Below are 17,431 nucleotides of genomic sequence, written 5' to 3' on the forward strand. Positions count from 1 at the left end.
GATGGGTTCAACTCTGCATTCAGGCACAGACCTCCACAGTGACCTTGAACCATTACTTACTCTCAGTTCCTGTCTGCAAGATGAGGATAATATTTCCTGACCTTTTAAGTGTGTCACGAAGATTGTGATCGTTAATGATTAATCCCGGCACATGAATGTGTGCAGTGTGTATTAAGGTCTAAGCATTATTGTCAAAGCTGAGATCCAAGGTCAAGTCTTGGTTTGAACTTTTTTCATCAAAGTGTCATGATAAGCAGGAATAAGTCATGGGGGATAGGATTCATCTTTAATATTACATCAATATAAAGAAGTTTACATTAGCAGGAGGAATGATGTTGTAATTGGTGATGTTATTTTTATAATCACAGATAATTAAATGAGTAGAAAACAGAACCAGTCATGGGGCTGACAGCCATGAAGGCATCTAAGAAGACAGGAGTAAACCCTCTGGGGTTTACAATGGTACATTGTTGACTGCACTTTTTGTGTTTTCTTCATTTTTTCGGAATTCTTTCATTAGCTACTGCTATCTTATCAGGTCCCTCTTACCTATTCTGTGTTTTAGATATCTCCAGTGTGGAGCTTTTACTATAAAAGCAGAGACAATGCACCCACGTGATATCCATAGGCCACAAATTATGCATAAAAAGTGAAATCTTCAAAATAGCCAGAGCTGGGATGCTTGTGCATCATGGAATTTCTTTTCTGAAAAGCTATGCTAGCAGTAGAGATATCTTTAAGTACTTGAGCTACAAGCAACAACTATACAGTTCACAGGCAATGAAATTGCCAGTCTTCACATCCATAGGTACTTGTGTGAGGTGCTCCAAACACAGATGATTTTGAATCAATTATGCCTGTGCTGTCTAGTGCAAAGACATAGGACTGTGAATGAGAAGAAGCGGATTTGCCGAAAGTTCTAGTACAGCTCAGTTTTCGTATGTTAATTACCTGTCTGTAAGTGGTCTCTGTAAAGCACTGTGAAATACTCAGATGGGACTTCCTATGTGTTTAGGTTCATAATATACACAAAATCCTTTTCAGCCTCACTAGTTCAAAAGACTCAGTGGCACCCTCACTGAACTAAGTGATACTGTCCTTCTGACAGGGGTCAACTGAGGAGATGGAAGATGGAGGCTACTTGCCTGCAGTAGCTTGGTGTCTAACTGCTTCATCCATTCGTGTTTGCCTAAATTCTGTTTTCCAACCACATGTATTAGTTCATTTGGATTTTCCCCCTGAAGGGACACAAAGCAACAGTATGCACAGTCCTCACCTGGTCAATGAACCTCTGACTACCTTTTGTGTGTGTCAGGATCTGTATATCACCAATGTAGTCAGAGCTGATTTGGCATCCAGTTTGAGTTTGCTTGACCTAAAATCATTTAAAGATCAAAATCGATATGAAGTAACTTTAAACAGTCAGAGAATTCAAGAAAATAAGTGAATTGGGTCAAAGTCAAAGCACTAGTATAGAAAGAAACCATGTCACAATCTGTCGTGATAGTGAAGAAGTGAATGTGTTTCACCTTGTAATATTGTCCTTTCACAAAACCCTAAAGTAATCAAAGTTTTACCAGAAACCAAAGGCTCTTACTAAATCCACATTTGGGGCTTTGTAGATATATTAGTATTTATTTATGGTAGTGGACTCTTGGAAGGAGTGGGGATTACTGTTTTAAGCCTTTTTCAAGGTGTCTTAAACTTGTAGGATAGTATTTCCATATGCACACATGCAATAATAGGTTTCTTTCCTTCCTTTCTCTCATTTAGTTCTGTTTTGATCTACAAAAAGCTCAGATGTCAGGGTCAGACTGGTACTTCCCTGGCAATACCTTTTTCTAAATTTTAATTTCGACATATCATTCAGATAAAACTTCAAAGATGAAATTGCATGGAAAAGTACACTGTTAACGTTTCATCTTTTTCCAAATGATATAAAAACACGCTGAGAATTATTTAATGCATCACATTTCAGAGATGGGTAGGAAGGGATTAGAGCACTTCAAGTAGTGAATGAGCCATAACTGTATTCTCCACAGCTGTTCAGTGCACTCAGGATTGCACTAATGATTTAGTCACTAAGACTGACAGGAGATTTGGAATGAATCTCAGTGGCAATCTGTAAAGAATTACTGGAAAAGTACAGTCACAATGTGGTACCCAGTGCAGGTATAAGTGTGTTCTTTTCATAAAAAGGGAATATATTCCTCGTTTTGTACCATGAAGAAAATGAGACATTTCAACTAGTGGGGACTTGGGTGAGTAGTGTTATAATCTCCATTTTTCTAAATTGTTCTTTTTCTGGTTTTTCCTATTTTCTGCTTCCTAGAGAGTCTGAAAAAAGAAATGAAGTTGATCTTAATTTTGCAGTTAGAAATACCTTAATAAAATGCAAGTCACCTTGGACCACCTATTTCCCTCACCTTCTTGGGATCTTCTTCAGCTTAGTACCAAATTCTAATGTTGTTTATGCATACATAGTTGCTAAGAATAGCAAGGTTTATTTCCACTATTATGTAAGTTCTCAAACTATATTTTTTTTCCATTTTCCAATTTCATATTCCTCTGTCTCTTAATGGAAGTGAATTTTCTGAACACACAGTCTCATCCAGGTTCAAAGAATCAGGCAGGTTTTAGAGCTAATCGTGTTATGGAGGAAGTAAGCAGGTTAATGACTTCTCCTGTGGTCCATAATCCATGAGCCAAGCAAAGTCAAAGTATTATTTGCATGCAAGGAGATATAATGCTCTTAAGTGATCTTTATGAGGGCTATGAATATACCCTCATATATATATATATATATATGAATATACCCTATGAATATACATAATTTACCCTTATACTGAACCATTACCTATTAAAAGGGTATATTCAACTGCGTGTGCAAACTACAGCACTTCAGTTCCCATATGTAAAGAGTTTGAGGACTATTATTTTTCTGTGTTGACTGCTGGTGGTACAATTAATTTAACTAAAACTAATTGAATCTCAAGATGTGAGGTACAATCATGACAGTTTGTCACATGATTTTGTATCTTGGAATTTTCATTAAAAGGACAGTAGAACTCCCTTCTGAGAGAAGTGGGTGGGGGAAAAAAGAAAAAAAGAGCTGCTGTAGTCAAATAATTATACCAATAAATATGTATACTTACACCTGATTTTGAAGAAAGACAGACATCCATTAAGAACCGAGAGAAAAATTCAATAATTTTCTAATTACTCTGTTTTGAGGGGTTGTCAGAAATCTAGTGGCTGAACAAGCAGAGCAGCTTTCTGAAATGTTTCAATTGAAATGTAGAAGTGTTTTATACTGAAACAGTTATAAAATGGGAATTTGGAAAATTTCTTCCTCTCCAACCTCCAACTGCTATATTTTAACCTTTTCTTTTTGAAAATATTTGCTCACTTGCATACTCCCCTCCAGAATCTGTGATAAAATTATTCTATTGCCATAACAATTTTTTTCTTTTCATGGTGGGATGTATGAATTAAATTATGTGTTGGGGTTCCTTTTAGTCTCTAGTTCTACTAGCATAACTTAAGAATTGTAACCTCTCCCAGTGTTAAATCTTAACACAGTAGACAGATTTTGAAATGTATTGAAATTCTATAAAAGTAAAGATTTGATAGAGAATTTAATAATGCCTGAAGCATCCCATGATCTTTTTCAGGTAAGAATATATGTTTTTAAACATTCAAATTATGCTTTCTTCCTTAATTATTAATGATTTCTTTGGAGTGACCAGGATAAAAATGGTAAATAAGAAGATTTGTTTACGTAGGCTAAAAAAGTATAGGAGCATGATCAGGAACATTGCATCACACAATTATTTTCTGTGTCCTTAAACACGTACATAATTCCCTGAAAAACATGTAGTAGTTTGCAGAGACCACTTTGCACTCTGGTACTTGTAAGCAATCCACTTGTATGAGTGAATCAAGTGCCTCTCTGCCAGTTCTCTGTCTGGCACACATCCTGCTTTTATTGTTGTTGTGATTAGGAAGACTCACTATTATTATATACCAGTTATAACACTTGGTCCAGTTTTCTAAGATACATTCACACATGAATGATACTATTGGGAATTTGTTGTGTAACCCCCATTAGGCCTGCCAACCTTTCATTCCAAACTCTTAAGCACAAAACATGAACATTCCCTTAACTTTTTTTAATTTGTTCTTTTTCTCATGAACTCATTTTTGCTTTGGTCTTGGTTGAAGCTGAGAAAACAAATGGTGTTTGTAAACCTTAGGTTTTTATTTTATTGGTATCTTTAGAGATATCTTTAGAGAGAGTATAACATTTACCTCCTTTTGTTTTAAACAATTGCTTTGTGTTCAATCATATTTTTGCCATCTACCACTGTTCATTTAAGTGAGTAGATAAAAGAAGCAATCCACCCCTTCTTTCCACACCACTTTGGTAATGCCTACTAGAAGTGGAGTGAGTAATTCTCCCACTTTCAAGGTGATTTGTTTCATGTTAGTCTGTTCTTATGCTGCAATTGTTGTATTGAGCATTGTTCACTGGATAATTGAACAATATGACAAACATGCCACATTTGATTGCTTTCATCTTCTCTTCTTTGGGAGAATCTTTTAGGTCTGTCAGAATTTTGTGTTTCCTTTGGATAAACATGGGGCGTCAATCATAGTTTTGTAATTCCTAAGATTATTATCCATGGTATTTGTTTGTTGAAGAAACCAGAAAGCATGTTTTCAATGAGATAGGACTGAAGAAAACGTAAGGCCTATCCAGTTTAAATACCACTCTGGAGAGTTATTCCGAGGGATGTGAGACAAGTCACTTAAATCAAACTTTTCTCAGACAACTTTACGGGTTGGAACTCCAACTTGCAGTTGTAAAACTGCTTTTAGTTCGTGTAGCCCCTTCACAGATGAATCTGAAGTCAGGAACTGTGTGGGCAACTTACTATAGTAAGTACTATCAGGTATATTAAATTTGGAAACTGGAACTGGTGTACAAATTTTGTTCTTTATTTTTGAGATAATAAAATCTTTTATCTAAAAAAAGAAGTTTTCAAAATAACTTAATTATACTTGTGAACTGCTCACATCCTGTGTCAATGAGGACCGTAGGAGAGCCAACGAATAGGCTGATAAGTTCTGTTGGGAGAGAGGTTTCAGCTTTATATAGTAAATGAGATTTAGGGCTATTCATTGAACCTCTTGGACAAAACACAACATTGAACAATTTCTCATTAGGTGAACATTGTCCATCTTCTGAACAGACAAAAAGCCAAATTTTTGGGGAAAAATATGCGAACATATTTCAGAAATATAAATTCAGAAAGGTGTCAAATTAAGACTTATAGGCATTTCATGTTTTTAAGGGCTCGATCTGCAACCTTAATATTCTTTTAGTACTGCGTGTTTCTATATTTAGCATACATTACACATACACAGATTTGTTCCAGTTTGACAGTCCTTCACATGTTGTTTAGTGTGTTTGATTAGCATAATCACTGTGTGATTATTTCTCACTAGCCTTAGCATATGCAAATTCTTATCTTTTGACTGACAACCATTATTAGACAATTGGAGTATAAGGATTTGCATAATCTCTCTGTGGTTACAGTATGTATGTGTAATAGCACTGTGAATGCAAATCCTTTTGCTCTGACTGGTTTCTGTACATTCAAGCAATTTGCCAGAAATACTGCTGCTGCCTCAGCATCTCATTGCCAAGTGGAAAAATCTACAAGGAAAAAAAATAACAAAAAAGAAGGGAAGAGAGAAATACTAGAGTCATGTCAGGAAGGTGATTAGACAACTGCTACAATTAAATAACTCCAATAAAAAATAAAAAAAAGGAAAAAGAGGAAGAGAGACACACTCATATAATTTGAATAACAGAATAAAAAGTTTACCTTGGGAATTAATTCTGAAGTTACAGAATTCAAGTTACATAAACTGGTTGCATTGTTTGGGAAGTGACTGTGATTTTCTTTTTGATAGATACAGCTTTTTAAAAGAGAAGTAATTATTTTGTAAATATTGCACATTATTGTACTTGATGTAGGTATCTTATATTAATTATGTTATATTTAACAAGGTGAGTAACATTTCTTTTTATGTACATAGAAAACATCAGGTTAATTCTACTCTCGTTGATAAGAGCAGAAATGCTAGACACTTATAAAAGGTGTACAATGTTGAGTTGAATTCACTACATAATTATTCACCATAATTATTAAGGCAATACTGAATAAATTAGCTATAGAAAGATAAACCATGCATGGTACCACATCTAGAATATGTATTTTAATTGTTTGACATCATACTGTTCTATTTGTACATGAAACCAAAATATTGATAAACATTCTTTTTGTACGTGTGTGTGTTTAATTATGCTTACTAAACTCCTCCCATCATTCCTTTTGAATTGTGTTCTTTAGTTACTTTATAAGATTCTTATTCAAAGATTAATGTGGTTTGGGGAAAAAACCCCAATCCTTTAGTGCTAACCTCAACAACAGGACTTATTTCTCATGAATAATATCAAATATGCTTAGGATCAAATTACTGAGCTGTTGTTGAACTGTTCTGTTTCTGACCTGGTCACAAGTATATTAAGAATGTGTCAGGTAGACTGTAAGTTATAGATCTGACACTTCTGGAAAACATCATATTCTGCACAGATAATTTTTTTTAATGTGCATAGTTGATAAATACTTTTAAGAGTGTTGAGATGGCTGTGCACACAGAAATGAACAGCAATGTGTGACACCCACTAGTTCCTGTACTTCCTGCAAGTTTTAGACCTGTAGCACTTGCCTTGTCTAGCTTGAAAGTGCAGCTGCGGTAGATGTCAAGTATCTCTTGGAGAAGAAGTAGCTAGGACTCAGTTTCACAATGCCTATGATATGGGCAATGTAAGTCTGAAAGTCCAGCAGTTCTCCAAAATAAAAAAAATTCTGCATGAGTAATAATATAACAATGTGATGTATCTAATATAATTGACCAGCATGATTGCAGGGGAAATGACTGTGAATTCTTGATGCCACTGAGATCACAGAGGAACTACTCAGTTTTCAGTCGGAAATAGATAAATTATTCCATGAGAAAATTTCTGATTCTAAAAGTCCCCAGGCTATAAATGATGGTGACTTTATGCCATTGAGGAACATCCCTACAGCTTAACCTTTTTATGTTTCTACAAGTATGGCAGAATTATAATCAAGCAAGCAGTTTTATGTTTGAACTGGTAGGTGTTAAAACTGCATCTACTGGGCAGTTTTAGAAATGGATCAAGTTCACCAATAATTATGAACTGTGGAGGACACAATGATATTTTAGAGTTTTTGCTTGGTAATGGCAAAGTTTGGTGCAGGATTTACACTGTGTCCAATGCTCTTACAAGTTTCACTGTTTGTTGTAATGTAAGAGAATGAATGAAAGGAGCTCCCACTGACTTATCTTTATCTTTTTATCAACGTTACAATGCTAACACAATGCAATGTTACAGTGTTACAATGAAAATAACATTAAGGGAATTATATTATGAGTAATTCTATATAATTATTATATTTATATATATATGATTGTTTATATTCCGAGTATGGTTTCTTGCCATAGGTTTGCATTTCTACAAACACATTTGAGAGTAAGTACAAAATTAAGTTGAGTAAGTACAAAATTAAGTCAAATAAGTACATTGTAATATTATTATTGAATATGTTAGCATCTGAATTTTAAGAAGATCTGAGGGGTGTTGGTACCTGGGTCACTAAATTCACTTAGCTGTTCAAGTAATGGAAGTCTTTCCTTATGTGGGTATTTTTTTTTTTAATTACCACTAAAATGGTCTACAGCAATTTTTTCCTGAGATCTTCAATGACCTGACATGGTTTTCTACTCACTTAGTGTAAGACCATAGTGATCTGAGACAATCTTTTCCAGCTAATTTTTTTGGTTTTGAGGTAAAAATACTTTCTTTACTTTTTTGATTGCTTTAGGCCTACCATATGTTCTGAACAGGCTCTGGGAATCCGTGTTATCTTCATCCTTTGACCTGGATGCTTTTATTTATAGACATTAGTGCATTTCCATTAATTTACTGCAAACTGTAAACATTTGAAATTCTCATGTCATGCCTCTTGGTTTTAATACATAATTTAAAAAAAAATCCCTTGGATTTATATCTTTTTGTGATTTGAACCTTTGCGGGTCAAACTTGCATGTTTTCCTTTGCTATTGGCTTGTTATTGTTTTTAACTTAGGCATATTCTTATGCCTCTGGGATAAGAAATCACAGAAAAACAACCACGAAAAATTAGACATATTAAAAATTACTTGAAATTCAGGAAGAGCTATGTGTTTTAATTTCATTTTCAGTGTAAAACAATTCTTCACACACACTCAAATAAAGGTAACGCTGAGAAATTATTTGTGGAAAATATGAAAATTTACCTTTCCAAAGGATCAGATTTCTCTGTAGGCAAAATATACCATCCCAGGTTCTGCACTAAACAAATAGGCCTTCAAGGATAGCAGCTGTTGTGCTGTAACTGCCAGTGCAAATACATTATGGAGAGGAAGTAAAGGGACATCTTGCCAGCCTTGGTCTTCTGCACAGCTTTGAAAGTTGAATGATAATCTCTCATGTGAATTGCAAATCTCTCTGTCCTTCACTGTAAATGAGAGTAAATTAAATCAGTTTCATCTAAGAAATAAAATCCAGCAATTGTAATATAGCACTAGCAATGTGTAAAAAGCAAATTTTATCAAAGTTTATCATGACAATTTTTATTTTGAAATTGAATACCACTTACAGAATTTGAAATATAATTTATATGTGTAATTAGCAATGTTCAGTGAGCCTAGAAGTGCCTGGAGATTATGTTAAGTATCTCACCACTTGCTGATTATCTCAGCTATATGATATTATTTCCCCCTTTATACTTCCCTGCAATCCTTGCTCTCTATTTTCTGCAATCAGCTACCTCTCTTTATTCCTCTGACTCTCAGCAGGCCTTCTCTCTGTCTTCAATATCTGTGAGATCTTAATCCTTATCATGCTGCACCAAAGTATCCTGTTACCTCTCTAAGATTTCCTGTATAAAACTTCTGGAGGCTTATCTGGTGCTTTTTTGATGTTTATTTGGAACTTATGGAATGGCGATGTTTCCCAAACAAAATCTTCAAGGAAAAATAATAATGTAAAATACTCCACAAGTATTCTGCCCCAACTTTATTAGAATCTGGGGTTAAGTTTTTAAGTTTAGCTGTGCTTTGCAGTATCAAACAACAATTCTCCCATCCTTGAAAATGCTCAAGGCCGGGCTGGATGGGACTGTGAGCAACCTGCTCTAGTGGAATGTGTCCCTGCCAATGACATGGGGGTTGGAAAGAGATGATCTTTAAGGTCTCTTCCAATCCAAACAGTTTTATGTTTTTATGAACTGGCAGAGAAGGGTTTATTATTTTGAAGCAGCTTTTCTTAATCAGTTTGAAAGCTATCCAGAACTCTTCTTCATTTAGAGCCACAAACACAAATCATCCTATTCACAGTAACACCATGTAGCTTTATATCTAGAAGTCTATATCTTTAGAAACTGAAAAGGAAAGGTACAGGTGGGTTTCCATATAAGCAGATAAATAAGAGAAAATCTGTGGAGTGATTAGGAAAGAAACTCCACAGTTTTCCATGAGGCCAAAATAAAAGTAAGTGTAACATACAACAAGTATTCTATACATTCATGATTTTTTTTAATTCTAAAAAATTTTTTGTCTCATTCACAATATGTAAGCATCAGTTGCCCAAGAAATCTGAGCTCATTTGTAGGTAAAATTCTTACTTTGAAGATGGGTAAATCCGATTAAAAAAAATCAGTTGTTTCATCTTATTAACCATGGTGGAACCTTTCATTTAACCCTTGGAGTGTTTCTTTATTTGCTTTCTGGAGTTATGGCACTTGTGAGATAATGTGAAAAGACATGTATTAACACTAAAGGCTATTACCTCACATTATCTCACAAGTGCCATAAATTAAGAAAGTCAACAAAGATGTTCTTTAAAGCATCTCACAGCTCTGGTTAATGTGAAGTCAAACAGTTACACTTGATCAAAGAATGCACAATTTCTTGTTACTGTGTGCTAACTTTTTCATATATTTGAACTTGAGGTTTCCCTAAGTATTTTAGACCTGCAGTGGCAAAAGGAACAGAATTTCTCCAAACTTCAGCAGTAGTGAAATTTAAGACCACATCATGCTTTAGTATTGAAAATAGCGAGATACCGGTCTATTCATCTAGCTGGAAAAAAAAAAAAAAAAAGGAAGAGCTTTTACTATTTATTTACTTTGCTATGTAGTGGTCTTCTTCCTGGTCTATATAATAGTATTTTTGGACTGTGGGCTTTTTCAAGATCACGCTACTCAGTAAAATGAATGTTTCTAACACATGATTTCATCACTGCAGGAAGTCTTACACAGCATGTTGTAGTGTTTCAGCGCTTGATATACTCTCACCTTAGCTATCAGTGTTATTTTGGGGTTATGTTACAGTGGAATCCCTATATTCTAGGTGGGATTGTTGTTCTTTTATGCGGATGGTTGCATAAATGTATGAGGTGTTTCACTTTCACTTCAAATGGAAGAGGATGCTCAAACTGAGCATGTCTTCCAGACTGTCCTATAAAGCTCTCCTTTTTGCCTTGGTTCATTTGGGCTTTTTGTGGGTGTGTGTTGGGGGAGTTGTTTTTTTTTTTTAAACCAATCTGATTTTCTTTTCAACAGGAATTAATTTAAAGACCTGTTTCATATCTGACACTGAACAGCTGTCAGGTGATGCAGAAATTCCGTAGTGATCTGTTGTGGATTCACTGCAATAGAGGCCATGACTGTCTACTATTACAGCTTTCATGAATAATTGATTACTCTAAGGAAAAACTCTGATTCTTTATTTATCAAATAACCCTTTGCTAACAGACTAGAATATAGTGAATCATGGAGACATGAGCATGGAAAAAGATGTTTTTTTTTTCAGGACACATACAGATTATACTGCGTGAATACTGGTTATCAGAATTAGGCAAAATCTGTGAATTTTTAACTATTTAAAGATAAAAACTCTCAGTGGCTTAACAAAATTGTTGTACAGCTATTACAAGATTTTTAAAGTAGCTTTCAAATGCTTCTTGTGAGGAAGAAATGTGAATAATTTTGATCAATGCATTTGGGGAAGTTGACTTCAATCATCCACGTAAAACAGTCTTTTGAGTAGTTTTTGTAAAATTCTCTGCCAAAATGGTACACTTTTTCATAAGGACCCTTACTTGCAGACACTATCAGATCAGTGTTTTGGTAGAAATTAGCTCAGAAAAACCTTTTTCATAAAAGTCCAAATTCATCCTTAAATTAGATTTTATTTACAATAGTTTCCTCTAAATGATAGTGAAAATAATCTTTGGAGGATTTGGATTTTTTCATAAATTGTGTAGATGTTGTTTCATGGAAGAGATTAATTTATTGGTTCATGGGAAATTATTATTTTTTTCATGATACTGAGCTATTGCATGCTATTCTGGAATTATTTGAATATTATATTCCTTCACATTTCCATTAATCCTTTTGATAGTAATTTTATTTTAAATGTTCTTGTTTCATTTATTAAACTAGATTTTCTATGATATAAAAATCTTAAATTGGTGTTTTGATAGGTAAACTTTTTCAGCGTTCACAGCTTTTACCTTTCTTCAGTAAAGGGAGATTGGTACATACAAAATTGAAACAAGGATATCCATTTCAAGACAGCTAATGACACTTTTCTTTGTTCCTTTTTCATTACCTCCTTGTAAAACTGTATGAAGAAGAAATATTCATTTTCAAAGAAAAATAATAGTTTTTCTGTAGTGTGAGGCATGGTATGGCATGATGCAATATCTGTTTTGAAATTATAGATAATATAGCACACAGTGGAACAGCAAAAGCTTTCATTTTTCTTCTTTTCTCTTTACAGATGGACCCAATTCAAAAAGCTGTAATAAATCATACATTTGGAGTTCCTCTTCCTCATCGAAGAAAGCAAATCATATCATGCAACATTTGCCAGCTGAGATTTAATTCTGATGTAAGTCGATCGTTTTGTATCAGATTAGAAATATGTGCTTATCTTCTAGTATGTGCCATAATTTTCATAAATTGAACCTAAATGAAACGTTGTGAATTCAGTTTGTCGCTCAGCAGATGAAAAGGTTGTAGGATGTTTCAAATAAGCACAATTGCTTGGCAGTGTTTATACACCCGGCCAGATTTTCTCTGCCAATATATCCCTGCAAGCTCATCAACTTCAGTTGTGCTGCACAGAGCGTAAACAGGAAAAATTGACTGATCCATTACTGCTAATAAGGTTGATATATTTGCTGGATCCTAATTCTTCTACCAGTACCTATGTACCTTCAACTGGCTCCTTCTTTACCTTCTCTCACTCCTGCAGCAGTGAAACAGAGCAAGCTGAACTAGAAATGGTCCCTAATACAAAGAGGAAACCAATAATTACCCAAGGAAGCTGTGCTGTGATGTTCCTTAACATCACAAGTGACACCTGTTATGTCAGAGAAAAGCCTGAGATTTTAACTCTTCTGTTTCCTTCTCAGGGTCATTGTGTGTACAGGCAAAACCTGACATAGTACAATATATTTCCTTCTGCTATTCTAGTCTCTTCAGGAAGTTTCTTGACAGGGCCATGGCTAGTGGAAATTAATCTTCCCCACTCACTACTTGTTTTACTAATTTACTGTTTTACTAATGGAAGTTACTTCTGTCAGAATAAAAATGTTTGAATTTAGAGTAAGGTCAAACCCAAAAGTGTCCACTAGGGTCCTTCCTCATGCCAGTCATAGGAAGAAGTGAAATAATTCTTGTGTGCTCCTGCTTCTCTGTAGGCAGATATTTATGTACAGTTTGTACTATTTTTAGTTTATTGGTTATTTATTAAAGCCATGATCTTGTCAAAAACTTAAATTGAACTTTGAAGCCTAATTTTAAAGATTGCCCTCCTAAGGGAGAAAATAATACAGCTCTTTTCATGCCACTTAGCTTTTTATTCCTCAGAAATAATTTAAACAAGATCTCAGTCACAATTTCCAGACCAGTCAGCATCACATATTTAATTTTACTGATGACTCCAGATTTTCTAATTCACCTACTGAATGGACACCTTCCTCTTATAATATTGGCATAATTTTCAAAGAGTGGTACAAGGAAGGATAATACCCTCTCTGGAGTCGTCATGTCCCTCACAGATAGAAATAAAGGAGTCAAATTAGGCTCTTCCATTTAGAAGCCAGATGCCAGAATTAGGACTGTGGATACTGAGTCATTCATGAGGAGGGGATGATGGAGGCTTCTAGGTTACAGTGGATCTCACCGACTGAGCAGCCCAACTTATCACAATTTTCAGCTTTGTCTTAGGAAAAAGCATGTCACACTGAATCATACACAGTATATAGCTACAAGAGATATCAAACGCTTTAGTGTAACATACCAGAGTGAAACATCTCCTTTCAAAGAGGGTATACCATTCGTTAGCCTGCAAAAACATCCAGACAAAAGAAAGGATGAACACATCATTAAAATGACTTAGTCATTAGCAGTTACACAACTCGGATTGATATATGGAGTAGAAAATTTTCCAGCTGACAGGCGTTAGACCTTTTCCAGAATAAAATGTCTGAAATAAAAATGCTTCTACAGAGAAACAAACAAGTTATCAGTGCATACTGATACTTTTTACTCAGAGGACTGCTATGGTCCCATACTGTTCCTTTTCTGGCTCTCTTAGAAAGTATTCCAAAAAGAGAGGGGAAAGAAGCAGTGGCCATTTTCAGAGTCATCCATGGTGTCCAAAAAACTGGTTTCAGAAGAAATTTATTAATTTAAGCTGTTCACAGAAAACTCTTGGAAGACAAGCTGTTAAGCAGATATTTAACTGTCCCTTCACACCTTCAGGTGTTAGAGGCTTGAACTCCAAATAACCGACACTACTCAGAAGAAGGTTGTTTTAATGCCCTCCTCTCAGAGTAGATCAATATTAACTTTATGGAAGGGGGAGACCTTCTTGATGAGTATGTTTCACTTTCCACTTCTAATATTCACCTAATTTTTAAAGCAATTCCAGTGTCGCTGATTGATGGAGAGATTATGATCCGAAAGTTGTCCATTGATTAACCTGGGATGATATCTCTTCCCCTTTTTTCTACCACACAGAAGCGATTTATGGATATCTTTATGATGGTCTCTTCTCATTCCAGTGCTTATAGTTATTACTACTGAAAATCACAAAGTGCTCTGCTGAGGTTTTTCAATACATGAGATGTAGTCACAGTTCCATTTCAGTTTAAGAATGTTTTTTTGCAATGTGAGAGGAATAGGCAGAGCTATTTCCTCCATTGCTTAGGTAATTCTGAAATGTCCACCAGTGTATGAAGCAACAATGTGCTAAACTAAAGATTTAATATTGAGACTCAAAGAAAAGATTGCTTTGAAGAAAAAGAGTTGTTAGCTATCATTTTTTGATAACTCTACTATATGAGTGGCAAGCACCCACATTTTATGTTTTTCTCCTACTATCATAAAAATTTTTTCACTTACTCAATATTCATACCTTTCATTTTCATCATATTTTATTGAATATGATTTAAATCCATAACAACAATAAATACCTTTTCTGTCTAGAAACCTAGGCTTTGTGTCTCTTCTACCAATATGTCTCTATTTTTAGATGCTGGAGATAGGATTTATCAGAAAGTAATGAATAGAAATTCCATTTATCTACTGCACAGCAATATTATGAAAATGTTTACAATAAAACTGGTCTGTGAGACTTTTCATTTTTGCAGAGAATACAGAATTTTCTCCCTTTTGATATGGATTTCTTTAGGAGCAGCAGAGCTTTTTTTCAGGTTACATGGTATCAAAATTACATTTTAAAAAAAAATGAGAAAAGGCAATACAATAGTCTAAAATCATTTAGCTTCTTTGTAAAGGAGTTTTCTGTAAATCTTCATGACAGCTTTGTGTTCAGTGTTTCTTTTTAAAATAAATCTTTTCACAAAAGGGAAGGGAGGAAAGAGCAAATAACCAAAGCCTCTCCATGCTGAGAAAAGACATTAGAACAGTAGAGGTAGGTTCTGTGGAGTCCATTTTTTTTTTCATTCAGGGAAATCTATATACAACATCTACAATCACATTGTGCATCCAGTACAGGGCAAAACGTTTACAGATGTGCTTGGGTGCAAGTGCCTGTATTGTCATTTAGATGTTGGCAGCTGCTGAGAGGTATTGCACCAGGTCAGAAGAACTGTTAAATGCATGCTTCACATTAAATATCTACTAAAAGTACCCTGTAAAATGAAGTGCAGCTGACTTCAGTAGGATAACTCATGTGCCTATAGGTAGCTGTAGAAGTAAATTTTCTGCTAATGGCTTGGGAAAAAGAGAAAAAGAAAGCACTTACTAAATTTTCCTGTCTTGACTATTTCATCTTCTTTTGCCCACATTTCTGATTTCAATATTTGATGAAGTTATCAAGTTATTGATATCTATCAACAAGGTCAATTCTTCCAAAGGGGTTATCTATTTTTCTTCCCTCTTGTTAATGCAGATGGCTGAGTGATGATTCAGATTGCCTTTAAAGAAAGGTTGGACAGAGTTCTGATGTGTTCACAGGATTTGAATTTCATTCTGATACACTGTAAAAATATTTCCAATTATGTTAGCCAGAAATTATTGTTTTACTTAAATAGCAACCACAATAATATTTCTCTGAAAATCAGGAGCTGAATCCTCATCAGTCCTTATTTGTTGTTTTTACCTTGTTTTTCTCCATCTCTATAAAAAAAAGTATCACTGAATTGACATATAGTTCAACTGTATGAAGCCATCAGAGTTCAAAAAGTGCTCTTGCAGTTAAACAACAGTGAAGAATTTTTTTGAGGATAAGGATGCAATATAGCTCTGCAGTATTTTACTGTGGTTCTAAATTTTGTGGGGAAAGAAGCAGGATCAAAGGACTTATATCCTATTTAGGCTATGCTTGACATCTAGAACAAATGATTAAAGTATCAATTTGTAAGCACCTAGGGTATAATAAGGCAATAAGAAACAGTCAACATGAATTTGTCAAGAACAAATCATGTCAAACCAATCTAATTTTTTTCTTTTGACAGGGTAATTGGCCTAATGGATAATAGGGAATAAATAGCTGTGATGTATTTTGGCTTTAACAAGGGTTTGTAAAGTCCTATGTGACAGTCTTGTAAAGCAAGTAGGGGAATATGGTCCAAGTGAAATTATTAAAAGTTGGTTGCACAACAGATTGAAGAACTGTAGTGAAAATAGTTGCTGATGGTTTCCTGTCAAAACAAAAGATCACAAGAAGTCAGGATCTGTAAGAGTCTGTTCCATTCTTATTGCTACTCTAAATTTTCATTAGCACTGTGCCTGATAGAATAGAGTATACATATACCAAGTTTTTGGATGACACCTAGATGGAGAGTGCCAGGCTCCTGATGGAAGCTGGTAAGTTCAGGATTGGAGTCCAAAATTGTCTTCAGCAGCTGGAGAAAATAATCTGGAATTCCGACAAGTGCAGTAAATAAAAGCACAAACTATTGTGCTTAGACTGGAAAAAGTAAATGCACAAGCAGTAAAATGAGTACATGTCTGGCTTAATGGCAAAAAAGGAATTATACTGAATCATAATCCAAATATGCATTAAGAACGGATACTGAGGGGGGGAAGAAAAAAAAAAAAGAAAAAGGAAACCACTCAACTAATCCTGTGATAATTTTTCCCCCAAAATGTAACATTTCTCAGTAGGTAAGTATTCCACAGCAAATATTCAAGAGCAGCCCTGATCAGGACTGAGTGTGCTTGTGGATGAGAGACTGGACATGACCCAACAATATGCACTTGGAACCCAGAAAGCCAACCCTATCCTGAGCTTCATCAAAAGCAACACGGCCATCAAATTGAGAGAGAAGATTCTTCTCCTCTGCTCTGCTCTTGTGAGACCCTATCTGGGGTCCTGAGTACAGGAAACATGGATCTGTTGGAGCAGGTCCAGAGGAGGGCCACCAAGATTATCAGTGAGATCAAACACCTCTCCTATGAGAAAAGGCTGAAGAAGTTGAGGTTGTTCAATCTGTAGAAGGGAATGCAGTGGGGAGACCTCATTGTGGCCTTTCAGTAGAGGAGGCCTATAGAAAAGACAGGAGCAAACTTTTTAACAGGCCCTATTTTGGTAGAAGGGGTAATGGTTTTGAACTGAAGGAGAGTCAGTTTGATACAGATATAAGAAATAAGTTTTTTAAAATGAGAGTGGTAGAACACTGGAATGGGTTTCCCAGAAAGATGGTAGATGCCTCATATCTGGAAACTTTCAAGGTCAAGCTGGACTGGGT

At 35.1% G+C, this 17,431-nt stretch overlaps 1 protein-coding gene across 4 annotated transcripts in view; it reads left to right on the top strand.

Moving 5' to 3' along the window:
- Nucleotides 1-17,431, top strand: part of ZNF385D (zinc finger protein 385D) — a 417,123-nt gene that overhangs the window by 305,804 nt on the left and 93,888 nt on the right. For all 4 annotated transcript variants that reach the window (XM_051808381.1, XM_051808383.1, XM_051808385.1 and 1 more), the window contains one exon: nt 11,986-12,096. In XM_051808381.1, the coding sequence (XP_051664341.1) occupies nt 11,986-12,096 (111 nt within the window). The remainder of the gene's footprint in view (nt 1-11,985; nt 12,097-17,431) is intronic.

This window comes from Manacus candei, unplaced genomic scaffold (genome assembly GCF_025592945.1).
Source record: "Manacus candei isolate 608988 ecotype Guabito, Panama unplaced genomic scaffold, ASM2559294v1 h1tg000072l, whole genome shotgun sequence".
Classification (NCBI taxonomy): domain Eukaryota; kingdom Metazoa; phylum Chordata; class Aves; order Passeriformes; family Pipridae; genus Manacus; species Manacus candei.